The sequence below is a fragment of the Colias philodice genome, chromosome 1 (genome assembly GCF_061535455.1).
Source record: "Colias philodice isolate Cphi_HAF_F1 chromosome 1, ilColPhil1 Martin Lab GWU primary, whole genome shotgun sequence".
In the NCBI taxonomy this organism is placed as follows: domain Eukaryota; kingdom Metazoa; phylum Arthropoda; class Insecta; order Lepidoptera; family Pieridae; genus Colias; species Colias philodice.
The window spans coordinates 9465966-9491907 of NC_143086.1; the positions used below are offsets into that span (position 1 = coordinate 9465966).

The following is a 25942-nucleotide window of genomic DNA, read 5'->3' on the forward strand; positions in this document are numbered from 1 at the left end:
ACTAAGTGTCAATTATTATTATCGTAATAGTAATAATTAAGCCAGCATGTTAAATGACCTAAAATATCTAAAACTTATAAAACAAACCTCCTTATTATCATCAGCAGGGTGAGGCGGCCGTACAATACGCGCATACGAGTCCAGCGCATTGCAGAACCACCACATGACGTCGTGCACACATGTCGGTTGGCTGGTAGAACGCAGTAACCAGTTCATTGCCTAAAAATAAAAATAATATAAATTTAACTGATTATTCCAATAATTTTTAATAAACAAGTACTAGAAATCAGAAAGCCACTATTATCTTTAAAGTAACATTAAACTTATTACGCTTAAAGCGATCGTACCTCAAAAGCGTATTGTCGTATTGTGTTAATTCTGACAATAGCGTCAAGCTTTTGTTTATGACTTTGTAAGTCTCGTTTGGCCAGGATAAACGAAAGTACTGGTGTCCTGATTAAGCTCTCAGGGTCCACGTGTGGGGTTGAAAATGCCGAAACGCCACCGCCTTCAGTGGTCCAGTCGCAACCAACCAACTTCTGTAGAGCAGCACTTGGCTGCGACAGGAGAGAAGATCCAGCTCCTAAAATTAAGTAATAAAACATTATAAACCATGCTTTTCTTTACCTGTTAATAAAATTAATTTCGAAACTGACATTTTACCCAGCGATTAATTTTGCATTTCGAACATATTTCTTAATATTATTATGATGAATGTGCTACATCGGAGAATAAAATAAAATTATATCGATATTATACAAGACTCAAAACTTACCGGAAAGCGTCTCTTGAGAATCAGGCTCAAATCTAGCGAGTGGTGGTCTTGCAGCATGGGCCAGGTCGCGGCCGCCCGCTTGGCCCATAGACACCGAGCGATGCACTCGAGGGTATTGGGAACTCGATATCTCATTTGGAACAAACGGATTATTCTGAAAAATATATTTTCAAATCCCAATTCCTTTCGTTATAGTCCTCAGTGTTAAGCGCTTCAATGATTTGGGTTACTCACCACATTGACAGCAGGCATTGGTCGGCCAAGAGAGTGATATCTTGCTGCATCAGCCGCACTACTTTTAGGGGCAACACCCAGTGCAGGCAAGCATTGGAATGGTGGTGCTGGCTGCCACAGACTGCCTGGAGGCGTTGGAGGACTGCGACATGATATGTCTTGCCATGGAGAAACATTTGGGGCCTCTGAAAACAATATAATTAAAAGTCAGCACTGTAGAATATCTATAAGCAAATAAATTAATTTTAAAAAGAAATTTATTTGATATAAGAATAAAACCAATTGTACCTGAATTATTCAATGGACTTAGGTCCAGGAGGAAAATAGCATTGTCCTTCATTGTGAGGTGATCGATCTCAGGTTCGACTCTCTCGGGACGGCTGACCTCCGCTATAGTGACGGTCTTCTTTGGCCTCGCGATGCTAGTCTTCAGCGCCTTGTCCCGGCATTTCTCGCAGAATAAGTACCAAAGTTGGTATGCTGCTAACGTAGCGCGTATTTTCACACCGATGAGGTCTAAAATGGTCAACGAAATCGCAAAACGTATAAAAATTAATAAAACGGAAATTATAGAAAATCAATTAACACATGCACAAGACAAGACATGCAAAATTATCAAACATACTATATTATAAGGAAAATTAATGAACTTGAAAAAATGTGCAGCAATAGTGAATATAAAAAAGAAATTAAGGTATAAAATTAATATAAATATAATATATAGTATTTCGGAATGATCTAATAAAACGAAGGGATTATTTATTTATTTTATGTGACTTTAAATCTAATAATAAAGCATTACTTAACTAATATAACAATAGTGAGGTAGTATATTCAATGTAATTCAATGAAGTGTAGTCATTTCACTGTAAAAATCTTTCTTGTATTGCTCTGTCTATGTGGATTTTTAGTAATTTACATGCTATAGACTGATAGAGTATAGATTTAATTTACACTACAATATTGCTCGTTTAAAGTGCAATTGTGTACATTCTATACTCCTTTACACGCACGTGTATCCGTGCTCGTACATACCTTGTGCGAGTTGTCCGCACGTGGACGCGGGCGAGTCGGCCGTGGAGGGTATCGGCTCGGTGTGCTTGTACACGCCCGCGCGGTCGTAGCCGCGGGTAGTCGGCTTGCGGCAGCCGGGGTGCGCGGTCCGCATGTGCGCTGCTAGCGGTGGGGTCACGTTTGCGCCGCCACACAGCTCGCATCGTACTGACATATAATAATAATAATAACTATATTGTACACCAAAGAAAATATCAGAGAAGACATAATATTTACGAATATTTATACAAATATATATATATATATTTTTTAATCAATTGAATTTAAAAATGTAAGCTTGATATAATAATGCTGAAAAACTTACCCGTGTATGGCAATTTCATGGAAGGTCCATATTTCCAATTGCGATTTTTTCGCAATACAGGACCAAGCGGACCAATTTCGTCGTTGTCGTTATTTTCGTCCCTCCTCAGCCTATATCGAATTTATACGTTAAAGGAAATTTAATTTTTCTCTGTATAGTATACATATAATAATATAATATGACTCATATCCTTGCACTTACTTGTCAGTAGCCGCATTCAATTGATCGGCGTCACAAAGAGAATCCCACAGAGCAACAAGTGCACGTAACGCTGGCGGTAGCACATTTACTATGGATGTAGTAGTCGCTGATGTTGACGGACCTTTTAACAAAAAGCTCAATAATTAATCTCTTCGCTTTTAACGTGATAAAGTTTTTAAAATCGTTTTAGTCGGGTGACATGTTCAGAAACTTGTGTCACACCAAAACCTCACGAGCGCGATCGCAGGTATAACGAGAGAGAGACGGACCGATCTCCCGTCTCATCTCGAGCGCTGCCACTGCATTATGTTATCACGTAAACATCTCGATCGTAAACCTACTTTACAAACAACCAATTTTTATATATTAAATTCGCGCAGCTGAATCGTCTCAGCATCAGCCAACATCAATTTTTCATACCCCTAAGTGATAAGAGTAAGGCAAAACAACGTTTGCCGGGACACCTAGTAATAATATAAAAAGCTGATCATAATATTTGATCTAATTAAACACCATCTTTCTCTGCTCTCACCTAGTAGTTCTAGAACTGATAAAGTAAACTATATATAATAATTTCCATTGAATAAAACAAACCCGCTTCTCCACTATGTGAATGTGAGTCCTCTTCACGTATGGTTCCGTTAAAGTCACTTCTACGAGCTCTACTTGAACTGGCTTCCGTACCTGAACGAGTGAGCGTTTCCAAAGTAGAAGGATTAATGCGGAGATATTGACCTACAACAAAGAGTGGAACTTTATAACAAATACCAGGTTTTATTAAAGTGAACACGGTTTTGAACATTCCCTTAAAAATTAATATGTATTTTTAATAATATTCACTTGTACTTACCAGCATTAGAAACCTCCACGGAATGTCGCTGAGGCTTAGGTATTGGTGTATCATGAGGAGCTCCGCGCGTCACAACAGGAGCACCAGCCTTTGGCAACTGCGGGTGGAATTTCAGGAATGCTGCGCACGCTATCGCGTCGTGTACGATGCCTGAACATTACCGTCAATAATAGTAAATAATGCGAAAATAGCATAGTAAAAAACAATATATGATTAATGCATACCAGAGCTAAAAATTGAGTAAAAACGTTGAATTAATAACACATTCTGTAAATTTTTATGAAGTTATTCACAAGTTCGTTAGCATTTGAAATTAAGTGTTTAGAGCAAGCACGAGTAAAAGGTTACTATGGATATAGTTTTAGACGAATTCCACAAACCCCAGGTCTTTACAATGAGTCCTGCGGACACAACAGGAATATCCAAGGAATTCAGATTAGTAAAATCACCATAAAAAACATGTTCAGCCCGCCACAAACAGCATCTTAATTAGCAATTTGGAAGCAACGTTATGCATACGAATATAAACGGTGTAAATTATGCTGTACCTTCATGCCACAATAGCGCAGCAAAAATAGACCGTAAGCATTCAGCTTGAGCCGGACTTTGCGCTTGTTTCTTCACCGGTGCGGGCTTGCTGCGCGCGGGCAACGGCGGCGGTGAAGATGGCCGTTTGAAACTCGACACGCTCGACACTCTTTCTCGGGGCGTGGTAAACTTTTCATCCTGTTTTTTATATATTACATTCTAACTTTCTATTTTAGTTTATAAAAATATATCGTATTAGAAAAAATGAACAAAATAGCGTTTTCGACGTCATTAGCCAAATTTGGCTAAACGTTAAAAATATAATTATCTTTTAAAAACATACAATCAAATTCAGAACCCAAAAAAAGTACAAGGAAGAAAGAACCTTCTTAATGCCTTGTACCGATTGTCTTTGTGTATTTTTTATAATAAGACTAAAGAAACGTAATTTAAATAACAAATTAGTACTATGAGTAAAACTCAGAATATTTTATTGCCTCAAAAGTATATATTTGTATTACACATTAACAGACAGTTTAATATCACTTTACCTTGGATGTGCCAGGAGTAGGTTGATCATTTCTTTGAACCTGTACACTCGTTTCGGGTGAAGTCTGAGTAGCGGCTTGAGTGACAATCTTCTCTTCTTCTATTTTGTCGGGCTATAAAATATTCCATTTTACTGGTGGGCAGATCATAATGTTAACATTTGTGAGAAATTTGTATAAGTTACTTACTGGAATTTGGCCTGCATTATTTTTAGCCTCCACTGGATCTTCAACATGAGCTTCTATGGCATTCCTTACTTTGACGGCCTCAATTACATTTTTAACATCAGCCACATTTAAATAGGGACCTTTAAGGGCATTGGCTTCATTGTTGTCTGCGATATCTTCTACACTGACCACTGGTTTTGGTATTGCTTGTGCCTTTTGAACTGAATCATCTTGAACGTTTGCATCATTTTCTATTTTCTTCAAACTTTCATCAACTAGCTCCACGACTTCAGCAAATTTAACATTATTTGCATCATTAGCATCTGCAATAGCTTTGGCAACATCTTGTTCGTTGTTTGCAAGAATTTGAAACGCCTGCGCAGGGTCCTCATCTTCACCGTCACCGTTACCATTGTTTCTACGAGGTTCTTCCCTAAATAAAACATATTTTAAAGCTTCTAACTACGTTGGTTGAACAAATAAAATTCATTATAATTTAATTTTTTAATAGAGTATAAGTAAAATTATTATTTCAAATCATCTTAAATAATTTACATACAGAGGTATTATAGCCGGTTGATTAATCACTGCAGCAGCAGCTTCCTTCCTCATTTTTCTAGCAAGTTTACTCGGCTCAGCCGGATTCCGCCTATCCTCCTCCTAAAATCATGTTATTCGATTACGTAATCGATATTATTATATGATTGTATAAGTGAATGAAACAAGAACAGTACAGTTAAATATGAAAAGCTTACGTCTGGGAGGTCACATTGAATGGAAAACGGAAAAGGCCTCTCTTCGACATCTGTAAATTTAATATTTTTAATAAATTTTATGCAGTAACTTCATATAAATATTTATAATCCATAAAATCAATTACTGTTTTGTTATAAATAAAAGGGAAAGTACTGACCACTGGCCTCTACGACGTCATCTAAGGGCCACATTGGAAGTTCTGACTGGGCTTCTAACCTGTTCCATCCAGAAGGATCTTCTTCCTAAAAGGCATTTTATTTGTGTAAAACAAGCATAAAACAGAATTAAAATGAACGCAATCTTTAACTATAAAGGTGTTCATTTAGAGTGACGCGGACAATGACGTAAACTGTGTCTGCTACGTTTATTCTCGCTGACAACATCCCTACACTATTAGTCTATTATAATTTGCGGGCAGTTAAGATCCTGTTATGTTCGAATTTCCTTACAAGACGAAACCAATACTACTACAAGATGTACAATGTACATGTTTTATTAATAATTTGGAAGACACGTACCGAAACTCTTGTAATTTCCTACTAATAAAATTTTGAAAAACATAAATAGCGTACATAACATTTAACACAATTTTTTATACAATAACACATATAACACTGATAACTCCTTACGGGAGGGGTTACTGGCACATCTTCAACTGGGCCTAACAGGGCGCAGTCTAGTTGCCGATGATATTGCATACTCCATGCTACATCCACGTTGCCCTCTACATACGCTTGAACCGAGTCACCAGTCAAACGAACCCAGGCGCCATCTTTATTTACAACCTAGGACAAGAATTATTAATAAGTAAAATATTATAAACTTTATTACGACAATCCAAGTGTGGGTGATGATAAATAACTTGACTCCAAATTAAAATTTTAAATTAAAATTAAAATTTTATTCTCCAATAATAATAGTTACAATTATCACATTTTTTATCAGCCCATATTTACAAGTTCAGCCGAATCAGTGTATAATTTTTTTTTATCACCACCCGATACATGACTGATTGGGTTATTGTGATTTGGGGTTCTTCTTTAAGCCTCCGTGTCAGTGCTCTCAATTGTATGCTAAACATATTATACCTTATTTGTTCTTCGTCTAATTCTATAATGAATAATATTTATATTGGAAAGTCTTCTCTTCCTCCAGAGAGCAATCCACATCACTACAATATGTCAACGTACTTCTTCCAAGTATGCCACATAAGCACCCGGCGGTATCCTGCCAAGTTCTTCAGCTTGAAGACTGGGACTGGCTCGCACGCGCAAGCCGGCGCTACTCTGAGTCACGAAACGCTTCAGTTTTGTGGTGGTTCCCTCTGCCGGTATAGAAGTATCTTCTTCCTCCAAATTTTCGTTTTCAGGTACTTCTATTACTATTTCCTGGTAAAATTATAATAAACTATGAATCGAGAACAGCTTAAGAATTTCAAATATTCTCAGGCATTGAGGCAATGTTAAGTGTAAAATTTAATAAGAAAATTTTTTAAACATTCTGCAAGTCCAACAATCATTGCCTCAACGTCTTAAACCAATCGCGTTGCTAGAAATGCGTCAATCATCACAATGGCGTATAAGCACACAAACCTGCGGCGAAGGCTGGTCATCCAGCGTACATCTGAAAAGATATTTTCCTGGAGCGCGTGGGATCCATAGAGCAGAGTAGGAACCGTCCGTTTGAGGACGCACTGTGATACGTTCTGTAGGGACTTTTAACATGCCCAGACCTTTCAACCTTGCCTCCCCCCATAATCCACTCGCGAATCGCAGCTCTTCCAATGAATAGTCTTGATAGGGCTACAAACATTTCAATAATTGCATTTTTAATTACATAATTTTAACAATTAAGCTTTGAGAAGATCTAAACCAATTGAGCCAAAATATTTTTACGCGAATATAGAATCACCTTCATCATGGTAATAGTCTGGAAACGCATAGTTTCTCTTATCGTAGTTGCGAAGCGCACAGTAGGGATCCCTCTCGCCTGCTCGGCTTCTGTCGGCCGATTCATGCTGAGAGACATCGCCAAATTCTGTACTATAACCTGGAATAAAACGTGAATTGAGAATTTATACAAAATTAATGATCACAGGATTAATGGATGATGTTTCTTACCTTCATACCGAAGACCGGTGCACTGTGCAATTAATTTAAAACTAAGAACCTTTACGTCATTCATGCTCGTGAAAGATTCATTGATATAATAATCGATAGAGTGTTAACAAAATTTTCCTATCACGAAGGCCAAATTCTTGTCAATTAAGTTAATTATCGTTTGATAGAAGTAAGGAATAATTGAGTCTATTTAAAAATGGCCATTTGCAGAGAAATGTACTTCTTAACATTGAATGCATACAATGAATATTAATTCGTACATTTCCGATATCAAAACCATTTGAATTTATTTTAAACTAGCTTTCCGCCCGCAACTTCGCCCACGTTGTCTAAAACTTCACAATCTATACACAAACAACATCCTCTTGACCTACTCCATCTATTAAAAAACCTTTTCCTGTCGAGCCTAGAGTTAAACTGTAGATTATTGCATCGCTCCAGTAATTGCCTGAAATGTGGTGTTTTTCTATTGATTTTCATCTAGCCTGAAGATTCCCCCTCTGCATATGGTCCCACTTGTTTGTTGCATTAGGTAGGTAAATTGTTTGAGACAATACTTGCCACCCGTCTTAATGAACATTTGTGTCGTTCGGTGATCTCTCGGATAGTCAGTTTGGACAGTCAACTCTATAGTTGAACATCCTCTCCATTTGTATACGTGACATTGCGTTCGAAGCTTTTCTGAAAGCGCAACTAACAGATTAAACGACGCTTTGCCTATAAGTCTTGATACTGTTAAAAAATTTAACTACCTGAGGAACAGTAAAAGAAGGCCTTGTTTATGATAACATGCTTACTTATCTTCGTATGATCGAGGACGTTTATCTTCAGATCTGATTAATCTGCTATATAACGAAAGTTAGGCAAGCGCAAAGACAAATGAGTTGTAGTGTTTCTTAAGTCTTAGGTCTCCGATTCAATGGAATTTGACATATGATGCTGTATTGCGTGTAACGACTAACTAACAAATTCAAAAAAATTGTAAGTAGTATGGCAGATCTTGATAATATATATTGCGGTGTGTCAGTACGTGAAACAGCTCCTTCTCCGGATTTCCCATAAGTAGTTACTGCTGTTTTAAAATATATCTGCTTGGCAAAGCTATCTTAGCTTGAATCTTCCTGCTTATACCCTTGGGTATTTGCCACCAAGAAGGTTTTAGTGGTAAATATCCTCAAATGCTCTGCTTCGACCCCCCCATTCCCAATACAGTTTCTAATGACGATTTCTTCTCCGTACAAAAAAAAATCCTTCCTATGCTTGTGACTGCAAAAGAAAAGCTCACCGACGGTTCTGTACTTACCTTTTTTGTATGTTTTAACATTAAATTTATGCTTTTCACAAATTTTCCTTTGTTGCTTCATACGTAGGTTATAAATGTTAATATGTAAATAAATGTCTTTAGTTTTGTCTAAAGGAACAGGCGGAAGCAAACAGACATACAGACAGACGGACCACAAAGTGATACTATAAGGGTTCATTTTTTTTTCTTTCGTGTTTGCGAACCTTAAAAACAGTGTTGCTTTTTTGCGAATAATTTCACTCTCTTTTTCACTTTTTTCATATAATATATAAATAACATGCTTTTCATGGAAATTGATGAAATGACGCAAAAGGTATGTTTTTGACAGTTTCTCCACTAGTATCTTCGTTACCTCTACTAGTACAGACAGACGGGTCTACTCTTTACATATCTGTCTCTACCGATCGCGATGACAACAAAACTTTAGATAAATTTACTGTTTAGATAAAAAAATATGTAGAAAATTATATTATTTTAAATTAGAAACAGATGATGAATAAGTGAATTCATCATTTCTCATAGAGCTGTAACGAAAGAAACGAATGGAGAAACCAATCAAGCCAAGTTGATAATTACCTCAACGTTTAAAGCTGAAGAAGTCACGACGTCGCCGTATTGATCTCTAACGATGACCGGCATTTTGACGTGAGTCGACGGGAGGACTGGGGAGCTCGGCGCTTTAAGATCACATTTGGAGGGCTCCACGCGAGGAGTCGGAGCCAGCCACCGCGCGAGCCTGCCGCCAGCCGTGCTCTCGGCGCCCGCCACAAAATCCGACAAGAATTGGCGCTCAGTTGATGTGCACCTATCAAGAATAAAGATAACTTTTATCTTTCAAAATAGTTCATTGGATTTATTTAAATGTAATGCATCGTAGGTGCATCGCAATAACAATTCAAAACAATTCATACAGGTAGAATATTGACGCGAGTTCAAAATTCATTTCAGAATGAAATCGACGGGATGACCCAATAACTCGGCGTAAGCTATGTTAAAGATTTAGGGCATACTCATCATAGCTTTCTCGTTACAATGTTAGCAGCGCTTGTGTATTAAAGTCTGAGCTACGCTTAACGGGTAGTTAATGACATATATTCAGTACGTCAAGTCTTTTACGGACAACGCAAAAAATAAAATAACAACAGACTGATTTATTATAATTTAATTACTCAGACATATTTTAACAACTAGCTTTCCGCCCGCGGTTTCGCCCGCGTTTTCAAAGAAAAACCTGTTCCCGTAGGATTTCCGGGATAAAACCTATCCTATGTCCTTTCTCGGGTATCAAAACATCTCTATACCAAATTTCATGCAAATTGGTTCAGTAGTTAAGCTGTGATTGAGTAACAGACAGACAGACAGAGTTACTTTCGCATTTATAATATTAGTATGGATTACTACAAAATGTTATGTCATAATATTCAAAATCAAATTCATATATTAAGAGTTAAGACGTATTCTAAAGAAACACTGAAAATGTAACACATTTATTTAGAACTATAATCAAATTTAAAAGATAAATAGAAAGACGCGAAAATAATTAAGTTTAGATAAAACAGACCAGAAGACATTTTTTTTTAACTTTCACGTAAATTTGAAATGCATTACGAATCTTGGTAGAGTCAATAAAGTAATGAATTAATTGTATTTTGAGCCGGTTGTAAAGTCTTTAACTTCTAAAAGCTTTAAAAGGGTTGGAAAACGTCTCTTTCCAAAGCTGTTGCAGGAATCTGAAAATAAAAGGTACTTAGAAGAGCAATATCGGACAATACGATTACTGTGCTGGATGAGTCGACGGTACACCATTTTACGGCAAAATTGAAAATGTTCGACATGCATTCGATACAATTATAGACTTTGTACTGTCCACTAAATGACTACACGACGTATGAGTGGACAATATTTTAGTAATAGAAAAAAAAAAATGTGTATAAACAATACAGATAATCTGAACTGGTTCCATAGATCCTTGATAAATATAATGAACAAGTATTTACGCAGTGATTAACCTTAATAAGAAGAAATGTATTGGTAATTAAGTATTCTTATACATATATTACTAGCTTTCCGTCGCGGCTTCGCCCGCTTTGACTAAAAGTTATCAGATTATATTCTAAAAGTTCTAAAACCTTAATTACATAGATAGACTTGTTCTCAAAGTCTATCTATATAAAAAAAACTACAATCTCATTGAATACTTGCTTTATTTCCTAATGATGGTATTTTTTTAATCCAGTACAATTCTAAACAAATATTCATTTAAACATAACGATCGGATGATACATATATTTAACTGAAGTTCCCCCTATATTTGTTTATAAAATGTTTTAAATTACAGTTTACATAAAACAAATTGTATTTATCTTATTTAAATCGTTATTGGGAGTAATCTCAAACAGCAGAAAAATATTTTGGTTGTGTTCAGTTAGGTTGCAGAGTTTAAAACTGTAGTTAATTCATGAAAAAAAGAATTTAATAAAATATATCGATAACAAACAATCTAGGTAGAGAAATAGTTAAACTCGATAAATGCCTAATACTTGACAAATACTTAAGTGCAAGAACAGATAGGTCGCGGCGCGGAGTGCAGCGGCTGTCCGACCTTATGGGCTAAGTTACTCACAACAAATGGAGTGATGTCAACATTCGATTCGATATACGATTGTTCATAATGCCGTAGAAATCCTTCGATTCTTTTTTTTCATTAACAGTGACACTTTAAGTCTTAGTACATAAAAGTAATTAAATATATAGAATTCGTCAAAAATATACCATACTCTGTAACTATAAAATAATTTTTACAAATTATAGCAGTCACCTATAAGAAAATTGGTTTCGTAGGAGTAGGGACTATGGAGTTTGAACTTTTATATAAGAACACCTATTATTACATATCTATATTCACAACAAAATAATTAATATAAATTTAAAATATCTATTTAATTGTCTCATTTTAAGTTGCTTCCTTCTAATAGTCAAAATAAAATCGAATCGACTCAGTTAAAATGATTTAACGTTTAAAATTATTTATTTAACAAGTCCGAAGTAAACCGGCTAATTTAATTCGCAAATCACGACCGAAACCAATTACTATATAATAAACGCTAATTAAATCTGATCATCGACATCGATAATAAAGCGAGTTAATAAATGGCATCACTAGTGTTAGATACAGCACAGGGCGCGATCTGCGGCCAGCAGTGGCGGCAGTCGGTGCATGACGGTCGTAGCGCGCGGTTGGTCGCGCTCGAGCGCGGCAACATGTCGCGCCCCCCTGTGTTACTAGTGCTTTCGTTGCTCCTCGCATTCACCACTGCTTCAGCCGATCACCAGCCGAGCTTGTGCGAGAGAGAATTCTGTAATTGTACCCCCGCGAGACACCCGAACTGGATGGTCGTGAACTGCACTGTGCCGAATAATCAGGTATAATATACTTACAAAGTGAATGTGTATTAATAAACAACCGGACGTCAGCGAGTAGATACATACATGCTGTCATTTTTCTTTGGACAACGTTGGTTACAGGAGTCGGGAGTAGGACAGATATCTCTAAGATAGGTATCGTCTCTTAGTTATGGGAATAATGCCACCCGGAGGTTACGCCTCAGGAATCACCAATAATTATACTCATTGTTTACAACACAAACATGTTTTTGATAATATGTTTACTGATAATAATTAACCACTGTCCATGTAAACAATATTAATTAAAGAGTAACAAAAAAATAGAGAGAATATTCATAGGTATATCTATAAGTTACTTAAAGTGACTCTAGGTTACTTTTAAATCTTCTAATTGAAACCTAATATAATTATAATAAAACATTGCGTGATTTAAAAAACAGTAATTACAATGACCACTTTTATTATCACGTTAAAAACGCTTCGTAAATTGTCCACGCTTCACAGTTTGTAGAGTCTAATAATTAATAAATAAAAAAGGACGAAGTAAAAAACAGAGATTACTACCTGCCCTCAAATGTTCATTGTGTGTCATCTCGGCAGATCGTATAAACAAGCTGTTATTCCAATCTCGACAGAGACATCGCCTCGCGAACTCGAGCTACAAGTTATTTTAACCGAGCTTGGGCCTACTTTAAAGTTCAAAGTTATATTTTGGGATAAATATAAATAGAAAGAAGTGTGTTAAGTTAATATTTGCGAGTGTAGCAATCATAGTAAATGCGGTTTACAAATGTAGGCACAGATAATAATCAGATCGTTAATGTTATATGTTTCTCTACAATGCGATATAAATTTGAAATATACAATAGAGTTTGCGACGCCTGCCGCGGCCGCGACGTTTACACTTTACTCGGAAGTCGGAACTCGGAAGTTGTCCGATCGCATCTACTACGGAAATGGTTCATTGTGTCTACATGCTATGAATTAATAATCTTAAACATGCTTAATGGAAATACTAGTATGTACTTTATACATTAACCTATATAACTTTCCAGAGTATTTGTATAAATTGGATAGAGAAACACAATATCAATATTTGGCCTTTATTTGATTTAATGAAATTTTCCGGCATTGTGCCCTTCCATCGGACCAAGTTCGAAATGTACAAAACCCGTAATTCCGACGACTTTATTGCCTTCTCAATGCGTAGCGTTCTAAATATTCTATATAATTACACAAACTGTCTCTATCTCGCTCATACGAGCCATAAATTAGAAAAAGACAACAGTATGTCGAGCCGTTTAGAATACAGGGCACTCTATTTACAGCTTTACCGCTTGCGAATTCGTTTAGTTTTTGGCAACAACTTAAAAAAACTACGATTTAAAATATATAAATACATATATATATAATATCTTACAAAAATACATACATAGTTCAATATTTGCTCCATATTTTTTGCCTAATAATATAACAAGATTCTATTGCCAAGACCGCTCATTTAATAGCGTTATCTGTTTTTCGAGGTATGACGCTAGGTAATGGAAAAAATACACTGTAATTTCGCTGTCTAATGACATACTCGTACTACAAATAACGAGAAAATGTGGTCTCCTTCAAGAACAATGATATCCCTCTAACCATATTAGCGAAACGGTAGAGATAACAATTTAATAATAGATATTAATGTGCGCAGGAGTTTAAATGACTTCTACGAACCGAAACGTTGAACCGCAGATTTTTGCATATGACACTATTTTTATTAATGACTCAACGGCGATAAGACATCCACGTAACAATTTAACTCATTAAACATAAAGGATTACTCAGCTGTGAGTTTACAAATGAGGGCTGTAAGTACCTAATACCAGTTGTAAAGTTATTTACATCAACTTATCTTGCTAATTAAAATTTTAAATGATTTATGATAGCAATGAAATTAAAGTTTTGCACGTAAAAAAAGGAAATGTTCATATTCGTTCCACGAATTACTCACAAAAATTAACTAACCAGAAACTTCAAACAGAGCATATTATTAATAAAACCACCTCTATTTTTAAAAGATCACACCATTAACTAAAATCAAACATTTCATTTCATGCGTTGGTTTGTTTCGAATAATAAAAGACCGCGTTAGCGAATTATAAGACAAGTCCTAGAACTCAATGCCGGAAGCTTTGTCCCTATAGTTGTCGTATTCCCCTAGAGGATTGCATTGTTTTGCGTCACGTTGACATTAAACAGATGTGTGCAACATTCCTTTATACCCGCTCGACGCACATCTTATACTTCATCTTATTACACAGTCATTTATACTGGATCAATTCAACAACCGATGCCCGATGAAGTAATGAAAAAGAGTGGCTTATGAGTTATGAATAGGTGCTCGCATGGTCAAAGCTCAAGTAAGACACGCGTTAATAAAGAGCTCGCTTTGCACCTGTTGAGCGTGTAACCGTAGAGCAGTGTTTAGTTTAAATCGTTCGAGACTCGTGTAAAATAAATAACAAAACAATTTATATTCTACACGTTGACATTTCGATTGCCTCTAAGATAGGATATGTATCTTTGGATATCTGATCAATACTTTACAAGACTCTATATGTAGTTAGAAAGATTAAAAAGGTCGTAAACAGAATGATGCTGCTTACAAAATGAGTATTTAAAAACTAGAGTGCAGCGGGAGCAACGAACAAACCACAAAAAAATCATCATGAGATATCACTTCCTGCGTCGGGCTAACCGTGCACGCCATAGATTAACAGAAACTTTTTGTAGTTACTTTCATTGGATTATAACGCGATACAGTAGGTACTCGTATAATAAGTATATTTGATAATAAAGAAAAAGATTTCATACTATACTAAAAACATTTTGCGAAGATAAGATATCAATCAATATTTAATACAAGAAATTGATAAAGCAATATTATTACTTTATTTAATCTATTATTATCTATTGTATTATAGTACTACTCAATTTTTCAAACCGTACTTTAAATTAAATTTATGATATACTAACTGAATAAGATATTACATGTAAGGAAAATATTGAAATGGTCCATATGATTAAAATCGTAAGGCCACTATACATAACTATTTTTAATCATGCCTCGCTCATTCATTTCTATTTGTAACGAATCGAATACCTACATTCGTTTTCCCGGAATTTAGTCTGATATTAAAATAAGCTTAATATCCCTATACATATACGTAAACTATGGAAACGTAGATCAATGATAGAACAGAATAGAATAACATTTCAGTTCTTTTTTAATACTTCTAAATTCTAATATACTTAGGTGCCTACATAATATATACATACTTTATAATGAAATATAGCATGAGTTTATATCTAGTGCACACAGTGCTCAGTTATTTGAAAACTATGTGCAGCTGGTATTTGGCTTAATAAGTTGCAGAACTGGGATGTTCCCGAAACCTTACCGATAGTGGCCAACCTAGATTATTACTGTGAAAGCCATGCTGTACCAAGTTATTTATTAGTATCGAGTAAACAACAACTTCCTCGAATTCAATTATTTTGCGTTAGTAGATATAAAATTATATTCATTGTTGTTGAAAATATACATAGAGAATATTTTTTAAATTGTGTTAACTCTGCTCCAGTGAACAATATTAACTCATAACAGGCAGCAGCCCATGCAGTTAATGGAAGTAGCACGATGTTGTTCCATACAATAGCTTTTTATTCAAATTTGAGCGTTATGACGACGCACTGAAAGTATTCAATCCATTTACACATTGTATAAATATAACAATGTTATGAACCTGTTGCGTATTAAGGTTTACACCTATAACGCGAGAACGACAAAGAACACACTGACCAGCCGCATCATTCTAAATATATTTTGTATTAAAAAGTTGAATGACTGTGTGTATATTGTTAAAATGAGTTTACCTAATTTCTGTTTATCTTTTCTAATGCAATCTTTTTTTAGACATCATTGAATATAACAGAAAACGCATATTTAAGGTAGAATCATAAATATTGTTAACAAATAAAATACTAGCAGACGTCGAATTTATCTTTAAATTGCACTCACACCCATCTATTGTTCTAAGACACTTATTACAGTGGCGTATAAAATAACAAAGTATTAGATGTATTTTCTTATGCTCTACTTGAAATATAGATCAAGGTCTGTCCTGATTTAAGCTCGGAAATGTTACATATATTATTTTTACCTTAAATAATCTAAACCTTATACATTAATAATCTCTAGTATTAAATTGCACGTTGAATCCCTAGAAAATTTGGAAAATATGTATGTGTCGATATTTTATTATATTGCGGTCATCTGTTACATTCCTTAAAAGGCAATCACAGCTCTACTGTATGCAGTTGCAAAACAAAACTCGATTCTGAGTCAGTAAGATTGTATTTAAACGCAAGGCAGTATTTAAGCCACTCTTGAAATACAGTAAATGTTAAAATATCAGTAAAAAATGTGACCTGTCATCAAATAGGTTCTTACGTCTCTTGCAAAATATAAATAAGTATATGAAACATAACTTATACGGTCCCTAAAAGGGCTTTCTATTTGATGTACTTTTAAACAAAGTAAACGCAAAAGGTAATTTAACGTTAGGGACGAAAAATTAGACCAATTACCGAGAACACAACGCTCCTTACGAACGTACATATTAGTGAGTCACGGTCGTTATCTGTGGCAATATGAATGTGAGCGGCTCGATAAGAGCTACCGAACGTATACAAGAAACCAATATTTATCGAAACTCTACATACCCAAAAGATAACATTCATCCTATAACGGCCTGTAATCAAAAACTATTGTTCTAAAGTTGAATAGTTTTTAAAATGATAGCATGAAAGTACGGATGTCAGCTGGTCGGAGCAAGTACGAAAGTGCGGATGTCAGGCTTAGCGGTAACAATAGTCTATAGGCAATTGGCGGACCACTCTCACTTTTTGTGTTGCTCTCGAAACGCAAGTGGACGCAGGTGTAGGAGGAATTCATATTGTTATGTTTATTGATCATATGCCCAAAACTGAACTCTATTCATATATTTGAATGGTATCAATCATATACTTTAATTGTATCGATTATATAAAAACGAAGAGGTATATACTCTCACTTTCATAAAGACATATCTGCATATGAACATACTCTTTACATTATTTAAAACACAACATTCTGAACGCCCTGGCTAGGAAAAAACTCTGAAAGTTGTAATATACAAAAAATAGACAAATAACTTGATGAATAGTATACTATCATGCAGATGAAGCTAAAGTAGTAGTCCGGTAATTCGCTTTCCCCGCATTAATTCAATCAGCAGCCCGTATCCTTTTATAGACCCCTTTTTGACTGGACCACCGGTTCCGTGCACCCTATTATGTGACATAATAATGTAAACTCAATAATGCGTTTACATTCTTATTAACTGTTTTATAATTTAACATACAACGAAATTAGCCATTATCCAATACATAAAGGAACAGAAAATATATAAGAAGACAATAAATGAGAAAGTGGACGTTGCAAGAAACAACGTAACAAGTTTCTGTACTTTTGGTGTAATGGAAATACTATAATTTAGTTATAAGTTTTAATATATTGAATTAATTTCAGAAACTGGACATATACGAGGGAGACCTCCCCGAGACCACAACAGATCTGATAGTGACTGGAGCGGAGGCAGTGATGATCAACGCGAATGCTTTATCTCGCCTTAGCGACGCAAGGCTCGTCCATATCTCTGACACAAAAGCTGTCGTTCTGAGGAAGTTTTCTGCTATGCAAATGAATATCGTCAACCTATATCTTGACATAAGCAAGTGCAACGTCCTGCGCATTGAAGAGCGAAGTTTTGTCAATATAAAAGGTAAGATTCATTATATTATATTCTGTTTTTAATTGTAATTCACTCTGAAAGCAATGGTTTTTAAGTTTCTTCGATGTATATTATCTAAGTATTTATTGTTCAATGCGATGTGAAATGTATTTCATGTGCACCAGCTATATTGTACGTATTTCACACCTAGTGAGCTAAGCGATTTCATGAATTATTATGTCTTTGTGGAATTTTTACTTGTTTACTCGTATGTTTTATAATAATATCGGTGAATGATGCATTTCATATTATTTATTGTATTTTTCATGTATAGCAAAAACTAATGAGTGCTTGTATTTTTTTTTTATAATTGTAACAAGAAACAAACAACTTTTTAAGGGCGATAACTCAACTAAGGTTGAAAGAATACGATTTATGTACTTTTGCACATTGCCCATAAGAACATAAAACGATAGAAACCAATGGAAAAAGTATTATTTTGTGATAGTAAACCGGTCTAGATAGCGAGAAGTCGCCTGCCGTTTCGCCGGATGAGCTCGATTATCGGGTCGTTGTCATTCAATTTTAACTAAATCTAGAGTATTTGTTAACCTTTGTCTTATTGTCCATTGTCTATTAACAAATAGATAAATGAGATATAATCGGTCATCATTTTTTATTATCATTTTGTTAGGTAAACAGAACTAATATAGTTTACTATTAACTCATCACATTATAAATACATTACCGACTAGTTGCCGTTTCAAACGAGCCCTTATTTATTTTTTTAACGGATTAAAGGAGTTAGCATAAAATATAAAACGAAATATATTTTATGCTAATATAATACGTCTAACCGAGTCCATTAGCAGATTGTAATATGGGGTCAGATGTAATGACCACGAACGAGTGCACGCCTACTCAAGCCACACTGTCAAGCTTTATTCAAATTTCAACCTATAGCATATATGTATATCTCAATCGATATTTTATGTGATGCAACAGCCGAACGAATGCTAATAGCCAATAAATTCTGTGATTAGCACGCGTCCTGCCAATGCCACGTTCAATTTTTGGGTTACACGTAAAAGCTAATTCGGATCGTTCGTAAATAGAAATGTTAATATTATTAATTATACTATGATCTGATTCTTTTAACTAGGACAATAATTATTTAAAAGTTACGATATACAAGGTATTTGAACCATCCATATTCGGCTAGTATGTAATTTATTAATTGAAATTAAGGTCTTTGAGATAACCTAGTGAGTGTTAAAAAATAGTCTGGAATTTGTCGTAGCATACGTGATACGATGTAATGACGACCCGACCAGCCACCATATGGAGAGAAGCTGTGCAGTGACGCACACAGACAACTTTCGAATAAAAAACAAAGTTTGTTTAACTTGCGACTTACCAATACCGTTCTGGTAGTTACTTTTCAAAATGTTCTGTAGCGTTGGGTAGATGTATTACAATCCACTCCAACGACATATTGAAACAATTCTCGCGAAGGTCACATTATTGGTATTGTATAATAATGTTCAACCTTCTAGTGTAAACACTCAGTCATGTTTTTCCTTTATATAATTTAATATAAAAATAGCATATCCCTTAACGATAAATTCAGGAAGAGTTTGTAATAATATTCCTTCACAAAATACGATAATTGTAGAGTTAAGAAGCTATCATATATGTACAGATATGGAAAAATATTAAAACGCTACCACTAATAAAATACTACGTTATGTCAAGGATCGTTCGAAAGAGAGTTTAGTGAGCGACTGGCACCAGTATAAACACTGCTATGAAACAAGTCTGTTCATTAATGCAATTAATAATCAATTCTGTCTTTAAGAAAACGTGAATAAAGTGTACCTAAACATAACACGCAAAGATAATTGACTTATTTACAGAATACTAAACTCTATTACTTTAACAAGACCATCGCCAGAATACTAGATATATGTATATGGTTAGAAAGTGGATAACAATAATAATATTCTATCACAATCTTACCCATAAATCAAATTTATAAAAAATAACATATCACAGGTGTCTCCAGAGTTAAGTAATAATTACGCCTTATCATATTAGCAGACGATTTATATAATTTTACGTAACCAGTTTCGTTTATTTAATAAATTTCAATATAAGAAAAAAGCAAGACCAAATATTTAAAACAAGCATCGTAATCATATTCGTTTATATAAGTATCAAGATATGGCTAATGTGTGCAGGTCTGACGCTTGGTGACTAATTCTAAACTATTTCTGAGCTCTGGCTGCCCGTGCGCATTACTGTCTCATATTCAATGAGTTCTAATGACTAATGAATCAATTATCGAAAATTCATAATATTCATAGCTTAAGTATGAATATAACATGTAAACAAACAATATATAATAAAACTTTTTTCACGCCTAAGATCATTGTAATTTAATGATATTAAGGTAAATCACGTAAAATGTGATGAAATTGACATATATGCTTTAGAAGTCTCATTGAAACCTGTTTGTAAACGTTTATTGCTGTTCTCGTTCGGTATTAAGTAGTCTCCGTTTATGGAAGACCCGTTTTAACTTATTAACCGCCTGCTTTATTATCCGCAAGTGCGCGAAGTGAGAGGTCTGTATAACTGGACACAATCTCAGTTGTCAAGAGTTGCGTGCTCATTGGAACTTACACCGTTATGAAATTGTAGTCCAGGGAATTTATTTTAAAATCGTACTTGGATATTTCATTAATAATACTCAAATTAAGAGCGCCTTATAGGACACGGTTAACCGGCAGCGAGAGACGTATGCGGATTGCTACCTATCTAAAAATATCGTTTCCCCGAGTCGGTATTCGTGTTTTACAGGATAATGACTCACGAAGCAAACCGAACTTTATACAAAAGCGTGAATGTAGACAATAGGGATGTATTTGGAGAGCGGTATACATGAAATATTGCTATTGAAGTAACAACACAACACGTGTTCAATAACAATCAAACATAAAGCTATGAAAACACTTTCCGATGTTTTCAACTTACGTTTTGTATGAGTTTTAATATATTGAAGTAATATTTAACTCAATTTAAAAATTTCAGGTCCGTTATCAGTTACGCTAAAAGACTGCCAACACGTTTCGATCGAGAGCGAAGCTTTCTCTTGGCTACTGTCAATAAACATTGATAACGTGGGCCAGCTACAATTGGGAAGTGGATCTTTCATGCTAGATCCCACTGCGGCTAATGTTGGAGAACATGGCCCCGGAATGACGGTTAGTGTTTATAATGTAATTAGCAAAGCGAAGCGCATTGCATACAAATAAGAAGTGAAGCGCCTATCAATAACTTGGATCAACTTTATTTAATATTGATATTATTTCAGATCAAGATGAAGGACTTGGTTGTGCCCGAATTTCCTGGACAAACTTTTGGTTCCTCGGCCGCATTAATATCTATGGAAGGAGTGCAAGTCCGAGCCATCCGTCCTGAAGCATTTTCTGCGAACACCTACAATATTGTATTGGCCATGAATTGTTCATTTCACCTGATCGAAGGAGACTCGTTCACACAAAAGTCGCTCATAAACAATCTTCATTTCCATGGCTGTACAATTCATCAACTAGCATCTGGAGCCCTACAGTCTGCCGTCGCGAAGCTTAACATATCACATACAAAGTAAGTTTACTTTATGTAAACCTGATGGCAAAATGTCTATTCAAAAGCTAAGAGATGAATAACACTTAAACCAAGATTCTTATTCTGAGAAAAAGTATATAGTCATTAAGTAATATTTTAAAACTCTTCTAAAACTAACTTATTGAATCAACCAGAATTTAATATTAAAATATTATTATAATCACTGTTATTGACTGTGCAACTTTTTTCTTTTCAGAATTGATAAAGTAGAGACAGGCGCTATAAATTCAACTGTAGTATCAGTTGATATTTCGTACTGCACTTTTCACACATTTAAAGAACGAGGATTTGAACTATCATCGTGGAATAAACTATATATGATTGGAAACTCTTTTGACGAGTTAGCCCCTAATGCTATTGTCGGCCCAAGTGGAAGTATTCACGAAGTAGCATTTAAAGATAACGAAATAGAAGCAATGAATCCTGGAAGTTTAGACTTTTTAGGTAAAGCTTTTACAAAATACGGAATGTATATAGATTATAAAAATAATTTTTATGGGCAACCGTGTTTCTGTAATATGTCATCATGGTTTGCAAGTGGTCTTGGGTCGGAATCTGGTGAGCCATTTATAGATGAAAGTTATTGTACTGTTGATGAATTTTTCGCTAGGTGTTTTAATGTTTTTGATCAGAATATGCCATTTAGCAAATTTTCACGACATGTTTGTAACGATAAAATGAGTATTAAATGTGAATCTCATAATGCTCATGGTGAAGGTGCAGCAACCGAGATTAAAAATCCAAGATTTCCACATAAAAAGGAGGAAGATGATGAAGGTGGTATAAGTGAACGTAACAAAAAAGTTATTGGCATAGTTATAGTTACTATTATTGGATGTATAATTATTGCACTATTTATAAGTTTCATAAAGTGGATGCGACGCAGAGGACATTGTTTAAATTTGAAAGATCTCTTTAGAAATTCACATTCCTCGTGTGGTTTCTGTGACAGATTATGTGTATGTGGGAATAATGGTCTCGATAATGCAGCATCGATATCACAGTTATCCGTCAATGAATACTCAGAACGCCATCGTTTAAATGAGCCACGTGTCCAAGACATGATTCAAGAAACAACAATACCGGCAGCACAGAATGTAGACGATATCGATATACCTTGTGAAGATAAAACCACGCAAACCCTTCCAGAAGAATTAACTAAGGAACTTTTAGAAAATTTAAAGGAAAAATTGGAAGATCCCGAGAATTATGTAGAGGCTCGTGAAATGATTGAACATCTTTACGAACTTATTAAAGTGGAAGAAAGCTGCAATACTAACAGCCCCACTGTAACCAAACTTGAAGAAAATATATATGAATTACCCTTCCAAAATACCTCACCACGTGTGGGTAAGAATAAAAAACAAATGATAAGTGTTGGTACTCGAGCTCCATCTCTAGATAAACTCACACCTTTATCTCCATATAATAGGCATCCAGCACTGTCTCATGAATACTTCGAGCCCAAAGACTTAGCTGTGCATTTGTATGCTGAGATAGTGAACAATGATAAAGAAAAGAAAAGCTTGCTGGGCTCTATGCCCGATGTTATTGCAGAACAAGCAATACCTCGTGGACCATATTTACGTGCTGTTCGCGAAAAAATGTCTTCGAGTGTGCCAACTTCCCCGCAAAAACCATTTAATACGTCCTTCGGCAGCCCTCAACAAACTTCAACGATGAAATCCAACAAATCGACTAATTCAAATAATTCCGGCAAGATGATAAACAGGCCTCTACCAGAAAAACCAGCTACCATCAATGACCCGGGCGAGGGCACGTCTTTTCGAACCGGATGAGATATGGCCAAATTTGAGATTGAATCTGGACCTGATAAAGGAAAACGACAGAAACGTTCCAAAAAGCGCAAAGGTCTGACTTTAGTACCGGATACTGATGATATGGACTTTTATTTATCTCTTGATCCTTGCGTCACGGGATAACTTGAAACTGAGTAGGTACCGGAAGATATGCGCCATAATCGCTTATACGTTTCTTTGCTGTGATATTAATTTTTTGTTTGTTTTTATTATTATTTTATTTCAATACAAGATATTTGTATAATGCCAGATGTGACTGTATTTGTAAATAATTGTTCATGTGTAATAATTAAGCTTTAAGTTTAAAGTAATATATCGTGCCACATTATTTAAACTTTTAGAAAGGAGATGATTGTATAAATTCTAAGAATGCCGCTTATCGCACAATTAGAGAAATGATCTTCTATGTACTGTATATATTTATTCGATGTTAGATGTGTTTTAAATTTAGACAAAAAAATATACGTGTTATGTGTACCAAATAACAGTTACCCACTGACTTGTATTAAAAATTAAATTTAAAAGACAATACATTGAGTGTGAAAGCATTTAAACAAATTGATAAGTAGTGAGGTAGCGCTGTTTAGTAATTTAGTAAGTAGCATATCTGCCCACTTACATTACCGTTCTATCTTTATCGTCCAAAGGTTAGTGAGAGGTTTTAACAAAGTTTCTTACTTAAGACAATTCTTTAACGTTAAACCCTAATCATACTATTATGTATTATTACTATATAATTCTATTTTCTATAAACATATATAAATCTTTCGTAACTAAATGAGCTTCTATATATACCTATTGATGTATATTTTAATAACGTTTACATGTTTAAAATTTCATCTATCAAATCTATCTATTTGAAAAAAGGAAAAAATCTCAATGTAGAACTTTTACTCGTATTTAATGTTTTATAATATTTATGTCTATAATTAGTAAGATTGTTATTTATGAGTAAATAGCGAGTAGATGTCTATTATTCTATATACATTGGCTGTTAGAAATTGTAACTGTTCCTTGAATTACCTATAAGGTAAATCAATTTGTAGAGTGGTGTAGAGGTGTTGCTATGTTGAAATGTTAGTATGTAATAATATTCTAATTTATTTGCATTTAAATATTTTACAAATTGTAGTAAATATGAACACCGCGAGTCAATTCGCCCTTTGTGTTCATTTTAAATCGTGTTGCATCTTGATTTTCATTTAATACTTATAGATGTATAGTTTGGTCTCTGTAATATAGTAAATTTACTGTCTACATGTTATTCCAATTCAAATAAATACGAAATAAATGTTGAATGTGCCAGATGTGTATTATTTATATTTTTATGTATAAGTGCAAAACAGTTAACACAGCCATAATAATACATCTGAAACTACATCAAATATTTATCAAGGCAATATTGAATATTTTGATTCCTAAATCCGACCATGTCTAATGAAAGTACAACAAGAGAAGAAAATGTAAAGAATGTAGTCTTGAATTATTTTGTAATTCTTTATTTTGTTCGACACAACTCTGAGAATCTTAGGACAAATATGAAAAGGTATAAAAACATCGTACAAAGAGCGTTCCTTCAAAATAGGTGAATTTTTTCTGTAACCTCTTTTTCTAATTATTTACACTATTCTTCAATAGTCTCTAGAACTCTGCTATTTAATTTAGAATAAAAAATACGTTACTATTGAATTAGTATTGACTTCAACATCCTATAAAATCGTTTCATAACATTAACAAATATTAAATAATAAAGATTGCTTTACATCAAAAACATAAAAAATGCTGCTGTTCAAAGCGCAAAAAGTGTGTGTTGTGTTACATTCAAAGTGTCAATGATATGCAACGCATAATTAATTCAAAAGTTAGCACTTAGCACTAAGCAGACAAAAAACAAGCACAGTTATATTGTAAGACAGTACAGCGAGCATTTGAGTGCGTTAATAAGCGTGTGTATGTAATTCGGCCGACGCGTCACGTCGAAAATATACAGCATCCGGTGACTTACGTCCAGCCGTTCATACCACTGTAAATCTCAATCGGTACGAGAGCGCATTTTAGATTCAAGAGGTGATATCAAGAAAACTATGCTCTTAGTTGGTAGCGTTTAGTCGGAATTGGCTCTATGATAAATATAAAGTCATAGGGAATTAAGTGCAATATCTCCGAATCTATACCAATAGGTTTTTAAATTTTAATTAGTAGGTACGTAATGTGATTATATTTATAAAAAACACTGTAAGAAACTGTTAGAGAGAACTAATAGAACTATTAATTTTCTCACGATTTTTTAAATAATAATACCAACAGTATTAAAATAAAATATTTACTAAATAATAATAACCCGAGC

General features: G+C 34.6%; 2 protein-coding genes across 2 annotated transcripts in view; one reads left to right on the top strand and one right to left on the bottom strand.

Annotated features, from left to right (window-relative positions):
- Positions 1-25942, bottom strand: part of hiw (MYC binding protein highwire) — a 69491-nt gene that overhangs the window by 11208 nt on the left and 32341 nt on the right. The window contains exons 35-55 of the mRNA XM_089698553.1: positions 9438-9666; positions 7350-7487; positions 7031-7240; positions 6629-6826; positions 6068-6223; positions 5596-5680; positions 5438-5487; positions 5242-5342; positions 4704-5115; positions 4518-4628; positions 3987-4164; positions 3439-3588; positions 3183-3323; positions 2589-2709; positions 2388-2497; positions 2045-2230; positions 1298-1525; positions 1010-1194; positions 776-929; positions 348-583; positions 88-219 (exon numbers count right to left, since the gene is read on the bottom strand). Coding sequence (XP_089554679.1) covers positions 88-219; positions 348-583; positions 776-929; positions 1010-1194; positions 1298-1525; positions 2045-2230; positions 2388-2497; positions 2589-2709; positions 3183-3323; positions 3439-3588; positions 3987-4164; positions 4518-4628; positions 4704-5115; positions 5242-5342; positions 5438-5487; positions 5596-5680; positions 6068-6223; positions 6629-6826; positions 7031-7240; positions 7350-7487; positions 9438-9666 — 3511 coding nt within the window. The remainder of the gene's footprint in view (positions 1-87; positions 220-347; positions 584-775; positions 930-1009; positions 1195-1297; positions 1526-2044; positions 2231-2387; positions 2498-2588; positions 2710-3182; positions 3324-3438; positions 3589-3986; positions 4165-4517; positions 4629-4703; positions 5116-5241; positions 5343-5437; positions 5488-5595; positions 5681-6067; positions 6224-6628; positions 6827-7030; positions 7241-7349; positions 7488-9437; positions 9667-25942) is intronic.
- On the top strand, positions 12058-24412 carry LOC149491290 (uncharacterized). Its single transcript, XM_089697467.1, has 5 exons — positions 12058-12284; positions 17884-18136; positions 21179-21351; positions 21462-21754; positions 21972-24412. The coding sequence occupies exons 1-5, from the start codon at positions 12123-12125 to the stop codon at positions 23572-23574; spliced, it is 2484 nt and encodes an 827-aa protein (XP_089553593.1). The 5' UTR covers positions 12058-12122; the 3' UTR covers positions 23575-24412.

Coding starts and splice junctions, on each gene's coding strand:
- LOC149491290 (XM_089697467.1), top strand. CDS start 12,123: ATGTCGCGCCCCCCTGTGTTACTAGTGCTTTCGTTGCTCCTCGCATTC. Junction 12,285..17,883: donor GCACTGTGCCGAATAATCAG/GTATAATATACT, acceptor AATTAATTTCAG/AAACTGGACATATACGAGGG. Junction 18,137..21,178: donor AAGTTTTGTCAATATAAAAG/GTAAGATTCATT, acceptor TAAAAATTTCAG/GTCCGTTATCAGTTACGCTA.